This window comes from Phytophthora ramorum (genome assembly GCF_020800215.1).
Source record: "Phytophthora ramorum isolate Pr-102 chromosome Unknown Phyram_PR-102_s0003, whole genome shotgun sequence".
In the NCBI taxonomy this organism is placed as follows: Eukaryota; Oomycota; class Peronosporomycetes; order Peronosporales; family Peronosporaceae; genus Phytophthora; species Phytophthora ramorum.
Window position 1 is genome coordinate 3,667,519 of NW_027150649.1, and position 12,436 is coordinate 3,679,954.

The 12,436-nt window shown below is 54.1% G+C and overlaps 3 protein-coding genes across 3 annotated transcripts; 1 reads left to right on the top strand and 2 right to left on the bottom strand.

Moving 5' to 3' along the window:
* Nucleotides 1-40: 40 nt before the first annotated feature.
* Nucleotides 41-1,473, top strand: KRP23_4221 (DNA-directed RNA polymerase I subunit RPA49; the record flags this gene model as incomplete). The annotated part of the gene is made up of 3 exons (XM_067889151.1): nucleotides 41-107; nucleotides 174-767; nucleotides 845-1,473. 3 exons carry the CDS (start codon nucleotides 41-43, stop codon nucleotides 1,471-1,473), a joined length of 1,290 nt encoding a protein of 429 aa, XP_067748339.1.
* Nucleotides 1,474-1,739: 266 nt separating this feature from the next.
* KRP23_4222 (uncharacterized protein) lies at nucleotides 1,740-2,549 on the bottom strand (the record flags this gene model as incomplete). The annotated part of the gene is made up of 1 exon (XM_067889153.1): nucleotides 1,740-2,549. One exon carries the CDS (start codon nucleotides 2,547-2,549, stop codon nucleotides 1,740-1,742), a length of 810 nt encoding a protein of 269 aa, XP_067748340.1.
* Nucleotides 2,550-9,254: 6,705 nt separating this feature from the next.
* Nucleotides 9,255-12,432, bottom strand: KRP23_4223 (Lipase; the record flags this gene model as incomplete). Its single annotated transcript, XM_067889154.1, has 4 exons — nucleotides 9,255-9,342; nucleotides 9,484-10,436; nucleotides 10,521-10,830; nucleotides 11,072-12,432. 4 exons carry the CDS (start codon nucleotides 12,430-12,432, stop codon nucleotides 9,255-9,257), a joined length of 2,712 nt encoding a protein of 903 aa, XP_067748341.1.
* Nucleotides 12,433-12,436: the final 4 nt, after the last annotated feature.

The following is a 12,436-nucleotide window of genomic DNA, read 5'->3' on the forward strand; positions in this document are numbered from 1 at the left end:
TTGCGTCCACTTCACACCAGCAATTGGCAACTAGAGCAGCATGAGCAAGCGCGTCAAGGTGCATCTGCAGCACCAGGAGGCGTTCGACAGCGCGGCCCCCGTCGTGGGTGCGTTTATTACCATTTAGATTCTTAATGCAGTAATATTCATCTCTTTTATTGCCCTGTTTGCAGCCACGTTCCGGAACGGGCCGCCGCCCCCAAACCAGCGCAAGGATTTGGCCTTTGAGGTGTTCGAGAACCCGAGCAAGAAGCAACGACTGGTAGTGGCCAGCTCCGAGAAAGTGGCGTACCAGGGCGCCAACTTCGGCTACTTGGGCTCGAGCCACGACTTCTCCAACTATGCAGTCGGCGTGTACGACAAGCGGGCCAAGGAAGTGCGATTGTGCAACGTGGAGCAGCTCTACGTCATGCAGCAGGCCATCAAGAACTCGTCCGAGAACGTGGACGACAACCGCGGGCAGGACAAGAGCTTCATGGAGCAGAGACGCGACCTCGTTGAGGTCTTCGGCAGCAAGAAGAGCAGGCGCATGCAGAAGAACCGCGAGGAGAACGTCGTGGATCTCGAGCACATCAGCGGCGCGGCGTCCGTCACGCAGACGCTCAAGAAAAAGATCACGGCGGCCCAGCGCAAGCTCGAGGAGGAGCGCGCGCAGGACGGGAGCTACACTAAGGAGGCTGCCGCTCTCGCGGCGACGCGCAACGCTCTGCTGCCGCCCTGCGACATCGATGCCCCCACACCCGACCGTGTGTACGACCTCAACAAGTGTAAGTGCCTAGACTACTGGGGTTCTGGGGAGACTGTGACCAACTGACTGACGGTTGAATTGGCTTGTGCTGTACAGTTATGGACAACTCTGTCATGGACTCGCTGACCATCATGGCTGAGGAGGTGATTGAGGCGCTGCAGTCTACGAGTGTGGCCGAGTACGCGTCCAGCTTGAGCCTGGCGTCGCTGCCCACCAGGCTGATGCTGTCTCTGCCTGCGCCGTACGACGTCAACAAGATGTGCCTCGTGGTGTATATTGCCTACATGATGGATTTCCACAACTCGCGCTTCCCTCTGCGCAAGTCGGCGGCCGACTTCAGCGAGGAGAAGGGCATCCCGCTTGTGATCGTGCGCCACTTTTTGAAGGTGTTTACCGACATCAGCGAGGGCAACAACGGGCACCCGACGTACTTCCAGTCGAAGACCATGAAGGATAAGCTGACGCTGCACCTTATCGTGGTGGCGCTGACTGTGAACGGCTTCACTTTGGATCTCACGGAGATTGCGTCTGATCTGAAGCGTCCTTCCTCCAACATCCAAGCGTACGCCCGCCAACTGGGTTGCATCGTCGAGAAGGCCAAGGCCGAGACCGCCATCTACGGTGGTGCCTCCTCGCTGGCGTCCAAGAAGCAGATTCACCGTGCGGTGCTTTCCGTTCCGCTGCACTTCCCAGCCCCGAAGCGTGGCGGGCCGGCTCGTCGATAAGCAGTTGGCAAGCAAATAGAAGCCCCAGATGTACAGGAGTGACTGAGACTTCTCTAGGACGAAATACATACCTGCATGATCATTAGTGTGTGAAGTTTGGCGTTCATAGCAGTCGTGATTGCCTCCTCACAACACAAGCAGAGCCCAGATCTGATACCTCAAAACTTTTGCTGCATTTTGGGCATTGCGCGCTCCCGACTGAAGCGTCCGATACCTGTCCTAACCAGTTACTATAGATACACATCTCTCTTCCTCTCCTCTCTGGCTTAGGTCTGCGTGGGGCGGCCCGTGAGGTCCGAATCCGTGGAGAAGCGCGAAAGCGCCGACGTCCGGTCGAACGAGCCCGACTCGAGCATGGCGTAGCTGTCGTTGGTGCCGCGCATGTCGTCCATCCAGTGCGAGTCCTGCTCTCCGGCGGGCATCTCGCTCTGTCGCTCGAGCGCCTCCGACACGGTCGTGCCCACTGTGTCGCGTCCGAAGTCGTCGACGCTGCCATCGAACGAGTTGAGCACGCCCTGGCCGTTGTACGTACCCGAGAACGAGTTGGCGTACGAGCCGGCCATGGAGCCGGTGAACGAACCAGCGTACGACTCATTGTACGACTCGGCGTAGCTGCCGGGCGCGGCGTTGAACTCCATCGAGTGGGCCTCGAAGTTGCTGTTGCTGGGGCGCGAGGCCTGCACGGCGTCCTTGCGGTTGAAGGGCGACGTGGACGGCGCGGCGCCGTTCACCGTGGACTGGGCCGGGTCGAAGTTGTACCGCACGGGATCCTGCGACGGACTGGGGGAGCTGCCGGGCACGGCATGTAGCATGGCGATGGACGACGCCAACGGGTCGGGCGTGGCCTTGGTGGACGGCGCGTCCAGGGTGGTGAAGTCGTACTCGGTAGGGGTGTTCTGCGTATTAACCTCGGAGCTCTGATGGGTGTCGCCCACTTTGGTGACTGGGTAGTCCTGCATGAACTGCTTCTCGTCGTCCTGCGCCTTGGCACCCATGTAGCGGTACGCGAAGAAGCCGCCGACGCCCAGCACCACGAGCACGCCCACGATGATCCCGACGATGGCTCCTGCACTCATTCTGGACGGCTGCTACGAAGAGAGAGTGAGCCCGTGGACGGGATTCGATTGTGGCCCCCCCACTGAAAACCACGGTCCGTCGTCCGGCCGGCACTTGCACAGTCTGCAACGCGCTCGCAAATCTCGCGAGCGGCAGAGCTTGACACAGTCGGAACAGGTTCAGTCTCCGGTATACTGAGACCAAGTCACGCAGCCGTTTTAATGGCGCCATCATTCGAGCTCGCTGACGTAGGGACGATCCGACGAAAAGAGCCTTTTCAAGGGTTTCGCTGCTCAGCACCGCACGTGAGCTGCAGGGCTCACAGCGCAGCTTGCTCTTGTCTCTCTCGCACTAACGTTAGTATAAGGCGATCGCCTTACGCGATCGAGGGTCCAGGCGAGTCAATGTGTTGCTGGCAGCTATCGGAGCCCGATTTCAACGTCGCGGATCGATTTTAGAGTCGGTGCAGTGCACCTTCGCTTTTCGGTGGCCCGGGATGCAAATTCAGTGCAAGCGATTTGGGGTTGGTTGCCTGCGCGTGCCAGAGCCATTGCATCGGGGCTCGGCCTTGCCGCTTGGCTTGCTTATTCGCCCGACAAGTTGTCGGCGACAACACACTGTGTTGAACACAGGGACACGAACCGTGAAAAGTTGGTCCTTCAAGGTTTCCGGGCGCCAAGTGTAGGGAAAATGCAAGGTGGCATTGCAACTTGCAATGCAAGCCCCGCAAATAACCCTGCAATCTGCACGGGGTTGTGGACGCCATCTCCGGATTGGGTGGTTCAAGACTTTGGCGAGTCCCTCGTGGTGGCCGTGGCCCGTGGGTCACTTTGGAAGCGTTAGGTTGTAGTGGATCGACATCGCCAGAAAGCGGGAAGGATAAGCTCTGTGGGACTAAACCTGGCGGCGCAGGCGAATTGCAGTCATGGACACCAACGGACATCAAGAGACTTATCTGCATACATGTGTACCGCGTAGCGCTCTATTTCAGAAGGTGCAACAGATATTCATGCACACACGGAACAGCTCTACGCTATTCAATTATTAATACACGCTGCGATGGTGTTTGCTACGCTCCGGCTGCAGGGTTAACGCACCAAGCGATGTCTTTTGTCCCGAGCCTGGTTGCAAACCTGCGCATGAATTAATACCACGTGAGCTAGTTACAGCGGAGTGAGCACGACGCGGCTGCTCGGAGTCAGCTGCCTTGCAGCAGTCATGGATCGTTTTGCTGTTATGACAGGAGCCGCAGTCCTGATCCGTGCGCCACCCGATTTTTCGCCTGCTACCCGTGTGAGCAGGGCGAGCACGACGTATCCGCTTCCATGCATCTGTAATTTCCCTGACAAAAGACAATATGCTGTCCGTCATGTCGACCTTTACCCCACACAACATTCTTATGGTTGCAAGCATTACCGCCGTCTACAGACTCCTGTCAGTTGAATCAAACATCGGAGCTTTCGTAAGGGCCACTGGCTATGGGACGAAATAGTTCCGGCACGGTGATATCGAGGTTATGAAGATGCAGGAAGATGAAGCGCGTCTTTCTCCTATGCCACCGGGTGACCTCTGTGGCCGCAGGCAGCAATTGCTCTATGCAGGACGACATCCGAATTCTCTCGACACACTCGTTCAGCAATTCCCCAAACGCTTTTATTATGCGTTTTTGTGGAGTTCGTTCAAGATGTATCCGAACCACGCGTGCACCCAAGTGCCAAGTTTTGGTAAGTGCGGCCCAGCAGAATGACTTTGCAGATACTGAGCGACCGTGACAGCCACGGCTACATGCAGCAACGAAGCTCTTGGATCTTCGAGGGATGACGCTCGTGGCCATCGTGTCAAGGCAGTTTCGTGGCACAGCCAAACACGAGAGCAGACCGCTGCGAATACATGTACATGTACTCAATTTGTTGCCTACGCCACATCTTCAGCAAATTCGACCCATTAGCAGAAGAATGTCAAACTTAACTTTTGCCCATGTACTCTGCGACAATCTTTGAGTTTCCTTTAGAAAGCCTTCCTTTCGAACCATTCCGCAATTTGCGCTCGAGGTGACACATAGGAACCACGATGCCCGACCCGGCCAAATGCTGCAAGAGAGAGCGGGAGAACGCTGTCTCCCAAGGTTCCCACGTCCTCAAGCGTGCCCGAACGTCCACAGAGACGAAGAAACGCTCTGCTGGCCCTACGAGAGGTTCAAAGACGTCCATTTCCCAGTTGCAGTTCTGGATGTCCCCCACATTCTCAAACAAATTGACGAGTTACTGATGACACCTGAAGAAGCAATGGAGGAAGCTGCTCGAACGGGCCAATTGGACTGGCTAGATGATCTCTTGGTTGAATATGACTGCTGTGTGTCAAATCCCTTTGTGGCTGCTGCTGCCAATGGTCAGCTGAATATTGTGAGAGTTTTGGTGTTCGAGCTCAAAAATGATGATGAGGAAATGGATCCGGAATACTGGGGAGCCTTGAAGATGGCAGTCGTAGCTGCTGCCGAGAATGGCCACGTTGAGGTCGTCGAGAACTTGCTGCCAGAACTTATTCCGTTTCTGATTGAAAAGACCAACAAAATGTACGAGGTGCTTTCCACTGCGCAAGAGGCTCTGGAAGGTGCTGCTTCAACTGGACATCTTGATATGGTGAGATTCAATATCGAGCACGCGAGGGCGAATGAGTATGCGAGCACGTTACCAGCTTGGAGCATTTTGACGCACTGTCGCGTGCAATTTTGGGAGGACATTGTGACGTTGTGGAGTTCCTGTTCAATTTGGATGATTTGGAATGGGACCTACTGAAAGCAGTTGAAGCAGCGATATCTGTTGGGGAAAATGCACTGGCAAACAAGATTTACGACGTCTATCCACTGACTACTAAGAACGGGAACTTGTTCGTTGACCTTGCCTGTGAAGGGACTGTGGATCCCGTGAAGTACCTTTATGATAGTGGGTACGACGACGCGCTGCTGATCGGTGATGCCTTTGTAGGTGCAGCCAAATGCGGGAACACCTGCGTCGTGAAATTCTTACTGGATACTGGGCGCATGCCATCTGCCGCGTTTGACAAGGGGTTTGAGACTGCCACTGGTTCTCGTTGAAGCAACATCGACACCGTGACATTCCTGTACAACAAAAGGCTCGCATCCCCCAGGCGATCACAAAAGCGTTCGAGATCGCGCAGGATATTCGGATAACCAAGCTCCTTTACGAGAACGAGAGACTTCCTAACGAGGCAATCATCGCAGCATTCAGGAAGGCTACTAGATGCGGAAGTACATCTGGCTTCAGCACTTCTCAGATGGTCGACATCGTGCTGTTTTTGGCGGAACACGAGTGCATTCCCTCCAAAGACATTAGTGAAGCTTTCAAAATTGCATCGAAAAGCTCTCGCGGCACGGATGTCTTGAAATTCCTGCATAAAGATACCCGAGTTTCATCCGAGGCTCTTGGTGAGGCTTTCGCTAACTTAGCCAGTAAAGGTAATCTCGACATGATGAACTCACTGTACGATGAGCAGCGGATTTCTCCTGAAGCGCTATTCAAAGCGTTCAAGGGAGCCATATTGGTCTTTCCGATTGTGTGCGATATCGTGAAGTATTTATCTGGGAGCACTGTGCCAGCAGAAATAAAGCATGAGGCTTGTGTGACTGCAGCTCGATACAACCACAAGAGAGTTTTGCAGATTCTGGCAGAAATTATGACTGCCGACTGGCCACTCTGCGTCCTGAAAGAGTCATTATACGCAGCAGACGACAGCAAAGTCAAGAATTTTATCAGGACAATCGTCTGCAACCTAGGTTTTGGTGAGAATGAGTGAAGGCGTGCTCGACGCCGTGCAGGTGCGCTGCAGACCGGTGGCTGACATTGTCTCGATCACAGAAATATCTTCGGCCTCATTTTTATCGAGTATTGGGAAATCACACTTCCTGTTCAAGCATGATTACCTCTTCGAGAGCTTTAGTGAGCCTCACATATGAGTGCCAATGCCGCGTAAGCCTAGCTGATAGCTGAATGCATATTTCTAATCCCTTTGTCTGCGTGATGTTGCTTATTGCCGCTACAGTGTTACGGAATTATTCTTGATGTGGTTGCCAAGAACTTGCGTGAACTGTGTTCAAGTATTTTAGAACTCTACTGTATTTGGATTGGATTGTGGATGTATGAAGCTCTTGTAGCCCGCCTGGACTTGATGAAGACAAGTTTAGCCCGACCGCCCCAGCTCACTTTGGAATGCTATATCACAATTTTTAGCGGCGCCGAATCAGTCCCGAGGACGCTCCTGCTTCCGAGTTGCTGAATGGCAAGTTATTGTGAGATTTTACTACCTTGATAGCTATGGAATTGCCCGCCGCTGCCTCTACAGGCGAATTGCGCCTCGCTCGACACTTGATTGAGAATGGACATGATGTGAATCACCGGGGTCCCAACGGATTGACTGCTCTATTAGAAGCTACAAAGGCAAACCACGTGGAAATTATGACGCTGCTACTGGTGAATGGTGCCTGCATCAACTCAGCAAGCCCTGATGGCTCGACAGCTTTGCATTTCGCAGCCATGAACCGACATCCACGAGCTGTTCAACTTCTTCTAGAGTATGACACCCCATCCATGTCAGTAGATTTGGGTAATGATGCAGGACGGACACCACTCATGCTCGCCGCGGCGAGTGGCCACGCCGAAGTCTTGACGGTATTATTGAAGCATGGGGCCGCGGTCGACACAATAACCCGGGACGGCAATACAGCACTTACTTTTGCTGCTGAAGCCGGCCACCTGCAGGCAGTAGATATTCTGCTTGACTATGGGGCAAGAATAAACGGGTATACTCCGGGAACAGCACCCTTGGCTGTAGCGGCGCAGAGTGGTCATGTCGAAGTGATCAAGCTGCTCTTGAGAAATAGTGCTGAAGTTGATGCTCATGACGGAGATTGGGACTCGGCGCTTCATGAAGCAGTCTACGCTGAGGAAGAGCACGCAGTGCGCGCGCTCTTAGAAGGAAATCCACGTGCTGATGTGAATATGCAGAACCGTAGTGGTTGGACGCCATTGATGGCGGCAGCTCATCGCAATTTTGTGCGGATAGTGATCCTTCTAATACGCAACCGAGCTTCTCTTACACCTAAAACAAACGATGGACGTACAGCGCTGCATATTGCCGCAGGAGAGGGTCATATCGAGGTGATCCGTGAGCTGCTTCGATGTGGTGCGTTTATCGACGCTGCTGATCGGATAGGCCGTACACCGCTGATGTTGGCGGCGTACCGTGGACACAAAGATTCCGTGGCATTTCTGGTTGAAAACGGCGCAAGCTTGACATGGACAGACAATTTCAATTTGACGCCTGTAGCGGTTGCACTATCGAACAGCAACATCGACGTTGCCACTTATCTTGTCTACAGTGGGGGTCACGAGGGCGATGAGCAGAGACCTTCCGTTCCGCAAACTAAACGGCAAAGGATCGATCACTAACTTGTTGAGGAGCTGCCGGGCAATATAGCTTTTGTTCGCCGCAAGTATTCATCGTGTTGGATTTGGTTCCTGACAGCGTTATTTTCCTCTACAGCACGCGGCGTATTTCTCCACAGTCCATTGACAAAGTGTTTGAGACTACGGATAGCGTCGTCGTGATCGAGCATTTATCCACAACGAGTGTATCCGTGACAATTCGATCATTGCTGCTTTCAAAAAAGCTTCTGGTTGCGGCAGTAATTCGCACTCATACAGTGAAAATTCCTCCAGAATCGTAAAACTACTGTACAAGAAGGAATGCATCCCTCCGATACGTTTGGCGAGGCTTTTGTGGCTGCTGCTGGCAGTTATCGCGAAGATATTGTGAAATAATTGCTCGACGATACTCGCATTTCTTCAGAGACAATTTGTGCGGCTTTTGTGCGGGCAGCCGAGAGGGGAGATATCCAGTTGACGGATTATCTGTCCGATGAGCAGCGTGTGTATCCAGAGGCGGTTCTTGCAAGCTTTTACGAAAGCAGCTATCGCTGAAATGTCTGGCATGATGGAGCTCGTTACTAATTTATTATCTACAGAGGAGTATGTGCCATGTGAATTCAAGAACAGGTCGTTTGTGTATGCGAAAAGATGGCATCCCTGCGTCTACTAAACGCGAGGACTGATCGTTCAACATAGTAAAGGAGGCTGACACTGTTGCATCCTACTGCGTTATCAGAAATTCCATCAGAGAGATAACCTGCGGTCTTTCCCCCTCCCCCCAAAGGAAGCCAGGTGTCTTAATACGATGGTCAATAGCATGGCAGATTGGAATGAAGAGCCAAGTACACTTCAAGAAACGAATAAACAAGTGGCAGGTTCATTTTGGAGTATGAAGCGGTGTCACACTCGACTAATACATTTTTTTTCTAGCTCAAACTGTTGGCAAATTATTACACAAAAAATATGAGTTTCACTAACGTTGATTATATTCCTCGTAGGTCCGTTAGTTCACGTCTGGTAGTGAAAGAGTTAACCATGCCATGTCACACTTTTCATGGCATGGTACCCTGTGATGCACAGCGCAGCAGTCGATGCCCATACATGCTCATACATGCATGAGCTCAATAATAAACCAACTTTTACTCTACCAATTCAACCGATGTCTTGTTATTTCTCCGAGTGAAATTGATCGCAATGTCATTTGTTATGATTCCCCATGACCTTATCACCATTGCACGTCTGCTCTTCTCTTGATAAAATCGCTCGCGTCACCACATCGCTCTACGACATGGGTGTAAGCAGTGAGGAATGTGGCAGTTGTTCTTCATCCGCAGCCGTCTTGGGTTGCTCGTATATGTTCACTTTTTGGCTGTGCCGAACAGCCCACCGTCGTCATCCCAGTCGGAATCGGAGTCCGAGTATGACTCCGCCGCACGCATTCGAGCAGCAGCACTGAGAATGGGTGGTTGAGCGACGGGTGCAGCAGTTGTTGATGGTCCGAACAGCGAACCTGACGGCACTCCATCTTGAGAGGGTGTTGGAGCAGGGAGGGATACTTGCGACAACTGGCGCTGGTGCTGTAACAGCCTTTGCGGAGGCAGGCTTCGACGTTGTTGTGACAAAGAGGCCGCCGTCATCGTCACTCCAGTCATCGCTATTATCGTCCAAGGATATTTGTCGATTAGTCAAAGGTCTGGCAGGCGGTGCCGAAGTTGCCACCGCGAGTGCAGGAGAAGCGATAGGAGCTGGTTTCGGGGTCGGCGCTCCAAACAGACCTCCACCGTCCGAGTCACTCGAGTCGTCGTCCTCGCTCACTTCACCCTCGTCAAACACAGGACGGTGCCGAGAGCTACGCGAAGAGGAGGCTCTCAGGAGCGGCGGTGCTGTTTCCGGCGCTGACGGACGCCCAAACAGTCCGCTCATATCGCTCTCATCTGAATCTGCGCGTCTTCTTGGCAGTGATGCCGCGACTGAAGATTCGCTCGACTCTTCCGAGCTTGACCGGTAGCTAGAGCGCGACGAATGCCTTTTCTCTCTCTCCGACGACGAGTTGGACGCTGAGTCTGAGCTGCTGTACGACGAGGCGTAGCTTGAGTCGCTGTCACTGTCCGAAAACTCTTCAGGTGCAGCGCCCAGTCCGAGTGTCTCGTCCTCTAGGAACTCCCTAGTGCCGATGATAAAGGGCAGCGGGCGTTCGTTGTAGATGTCCAGCACCGTGTCGAACTGCGACGACGTGTCACTTGTATCGTCTTCCTCAACCATCACCACGAAGAGCTTCATGGCCTCCAGGCCCATGTCCAGCGCCGCCCTGTATTTGCTCACAATGGACTCAGCGGCGGCCTTGGCGCCTCCGTCTTTAGCTTCAGCAGCTGCATCGGGTGCACTCTCCGCCGCCCCCCTGTCCTTGTCCGGCTCGAGCTTCTCTCCGTTCACTTGAGCGCTCTTCACACCGAAGAAATCTTCCTGCTACTCGTCGTACACGCGGTTCTCGATGAACTGGTTGTTGGACAGCATTAGAAACTGGTTGAACGTGTTCTTGAGCCGCACGTGGGCCGAGTCCGCGTCCGCCGCGATGTCCGGCACGCTGTCCTCCAGCTCCTTCGTGCGCCCGAACAGATCGGCCGAGTAGCGCTTTAGAAAAGCGTGTAGCTCGTGGTCCGAGTGCAGGGCCCAGTTAGAAACGTCCAGCGCAAGATCCACCAGCGTGTTGGCCTCGGCCGCTTTAAGATCAGACGAGGTCCCCCCTTCGGGGGAGGAAGGCGCGTCGTCTTCCGGGAGCGGAGGTGTCACGACCAGCGCGCTCGAGGCCGCGCAGGCGCCGTCTCCCGGCCAGCATCTCGGGCATCTCTGATTACTCCTTGGAAATTTCTAATTGAAGGCAACGTAGATGGCACTGAAATGAGGGATATATTATATCCGTGCTACTGATGAACCGACTCCTGTTCGATTTTAATGGTCATCGATTGCGCTTCAGGAGTCAGCTGTGTTTGTCTTACACTAAGCGTCGGCTTCAGCCCCGTAAGTAGCGAGTCGAACCGGCCGCTCCAAGCAAATTGGTACAGTACGCCTCAGCAAAGACGTTGGCGGGGCTTGCGCACCGTTTCTTCAAATTCCCGGGTGTCTTCACACTCGACGCTGCGACGTTCAGCGAGGTGATGGCCGCAGATACTGCATCGGTCGCTCCGTCGGTCAATTGTCTGCGAGAAGAGCTAACCGGTAGACTGAGCAGCAGCTTCGCGTGGGCCGAATACAGCTCCAGCACCTGCGTCAGCAAAGTGATGCCCATTACCGACACGTGATCCATGTTGCTGAGCTGCGTCATTTGGTTCCATTGGCCGATTTGGGATGATCCGCTGTACGACACGACCTTGCCCGTGGAATCCGAGACCATGGAGATCGTGTCCACCAGTCCGTCGTTCGGCTGCCAGTCTGTCGAGAACCCGTGATTGGGGCCATAGCGACTACCTAAGAAAATGGCGAAGGCATCCAGTGGTAGCAGCATCGTGAGAAAGTTGGGCAGTGAGATTTTGCGTAGCAGCCAGTCGTACGTGGAATACGAGTCCATGGTGGCGTAGCTGTAGTAGTAAACGTCTGACAGGGTGGTGACCCAAGTGTTCTCTTCCGCAGCTCCACTCGTCGACAGGCTCCACAGACAAACATCTTTAAAGCCTTCGATGAAGACGCTGCTGGAAAACACTCGAGTCAAATACTCTGAGAGCGTTTCGTCCTCAGTCTTGGCGCTGACACCCCACTGGTCCAGCTTGGCATCGTAGATGAGGGTGGAGTCATCGCCGGCGATTCCGATCAGGGCAAATGCAGTTGCAAGGGCGTCGAAAGCCGTGTCACCAAACGTAGCGATGCCGTCTGCAAGCAGCGTGCCTTGATTGGGAGTCGATACGGTCGTGATGGAGTGCACCCAGCTATGCCCACCTTCGAAGAGCGGGTGGGACGACGAGTCCTCCTCCACGGGCGCCCCACTCGTGCCTTGTTCGAGCAGTTGAGTCAGCATTCTGGTCGTTTGGCCGCCCATGCTGTGCCCGATGAGGTGGACTTTGTTGATGGAACCGTCCGCGTTAGTCTCGCCCCACTCGGGATACAGTCCTGTGAAGTTGCGGCCGTATCGTAGGTGGTCGTATGAAGCGGAGTGGCTCTGGCCGTAGTCGACCTGTCCACCTTTGATCTGAGCGTAGAGCTCGCAGGCGCGATCCCAGTTACTGGAGAACGGCCCAACCACGGCCGTGTAAACGGTGTACCCCAGTGCCTCGAGTTCCTCCTGGAAATCCCCCTGCAGACCGCCCCAGTACTTGAAGCCGAGCAGCTCGTCCCGACCCCAACCAGAGAAGCCGTGCACCAGCACGATTGGATACGTGTTATCAGCTTGGACTGCAGTCGGGGCGAAACTGGCTGCAACGAGCAGCGAGGCGATGGAAAGCAGCAGCGAGTGGAAGTGCAGCTGCATGGCT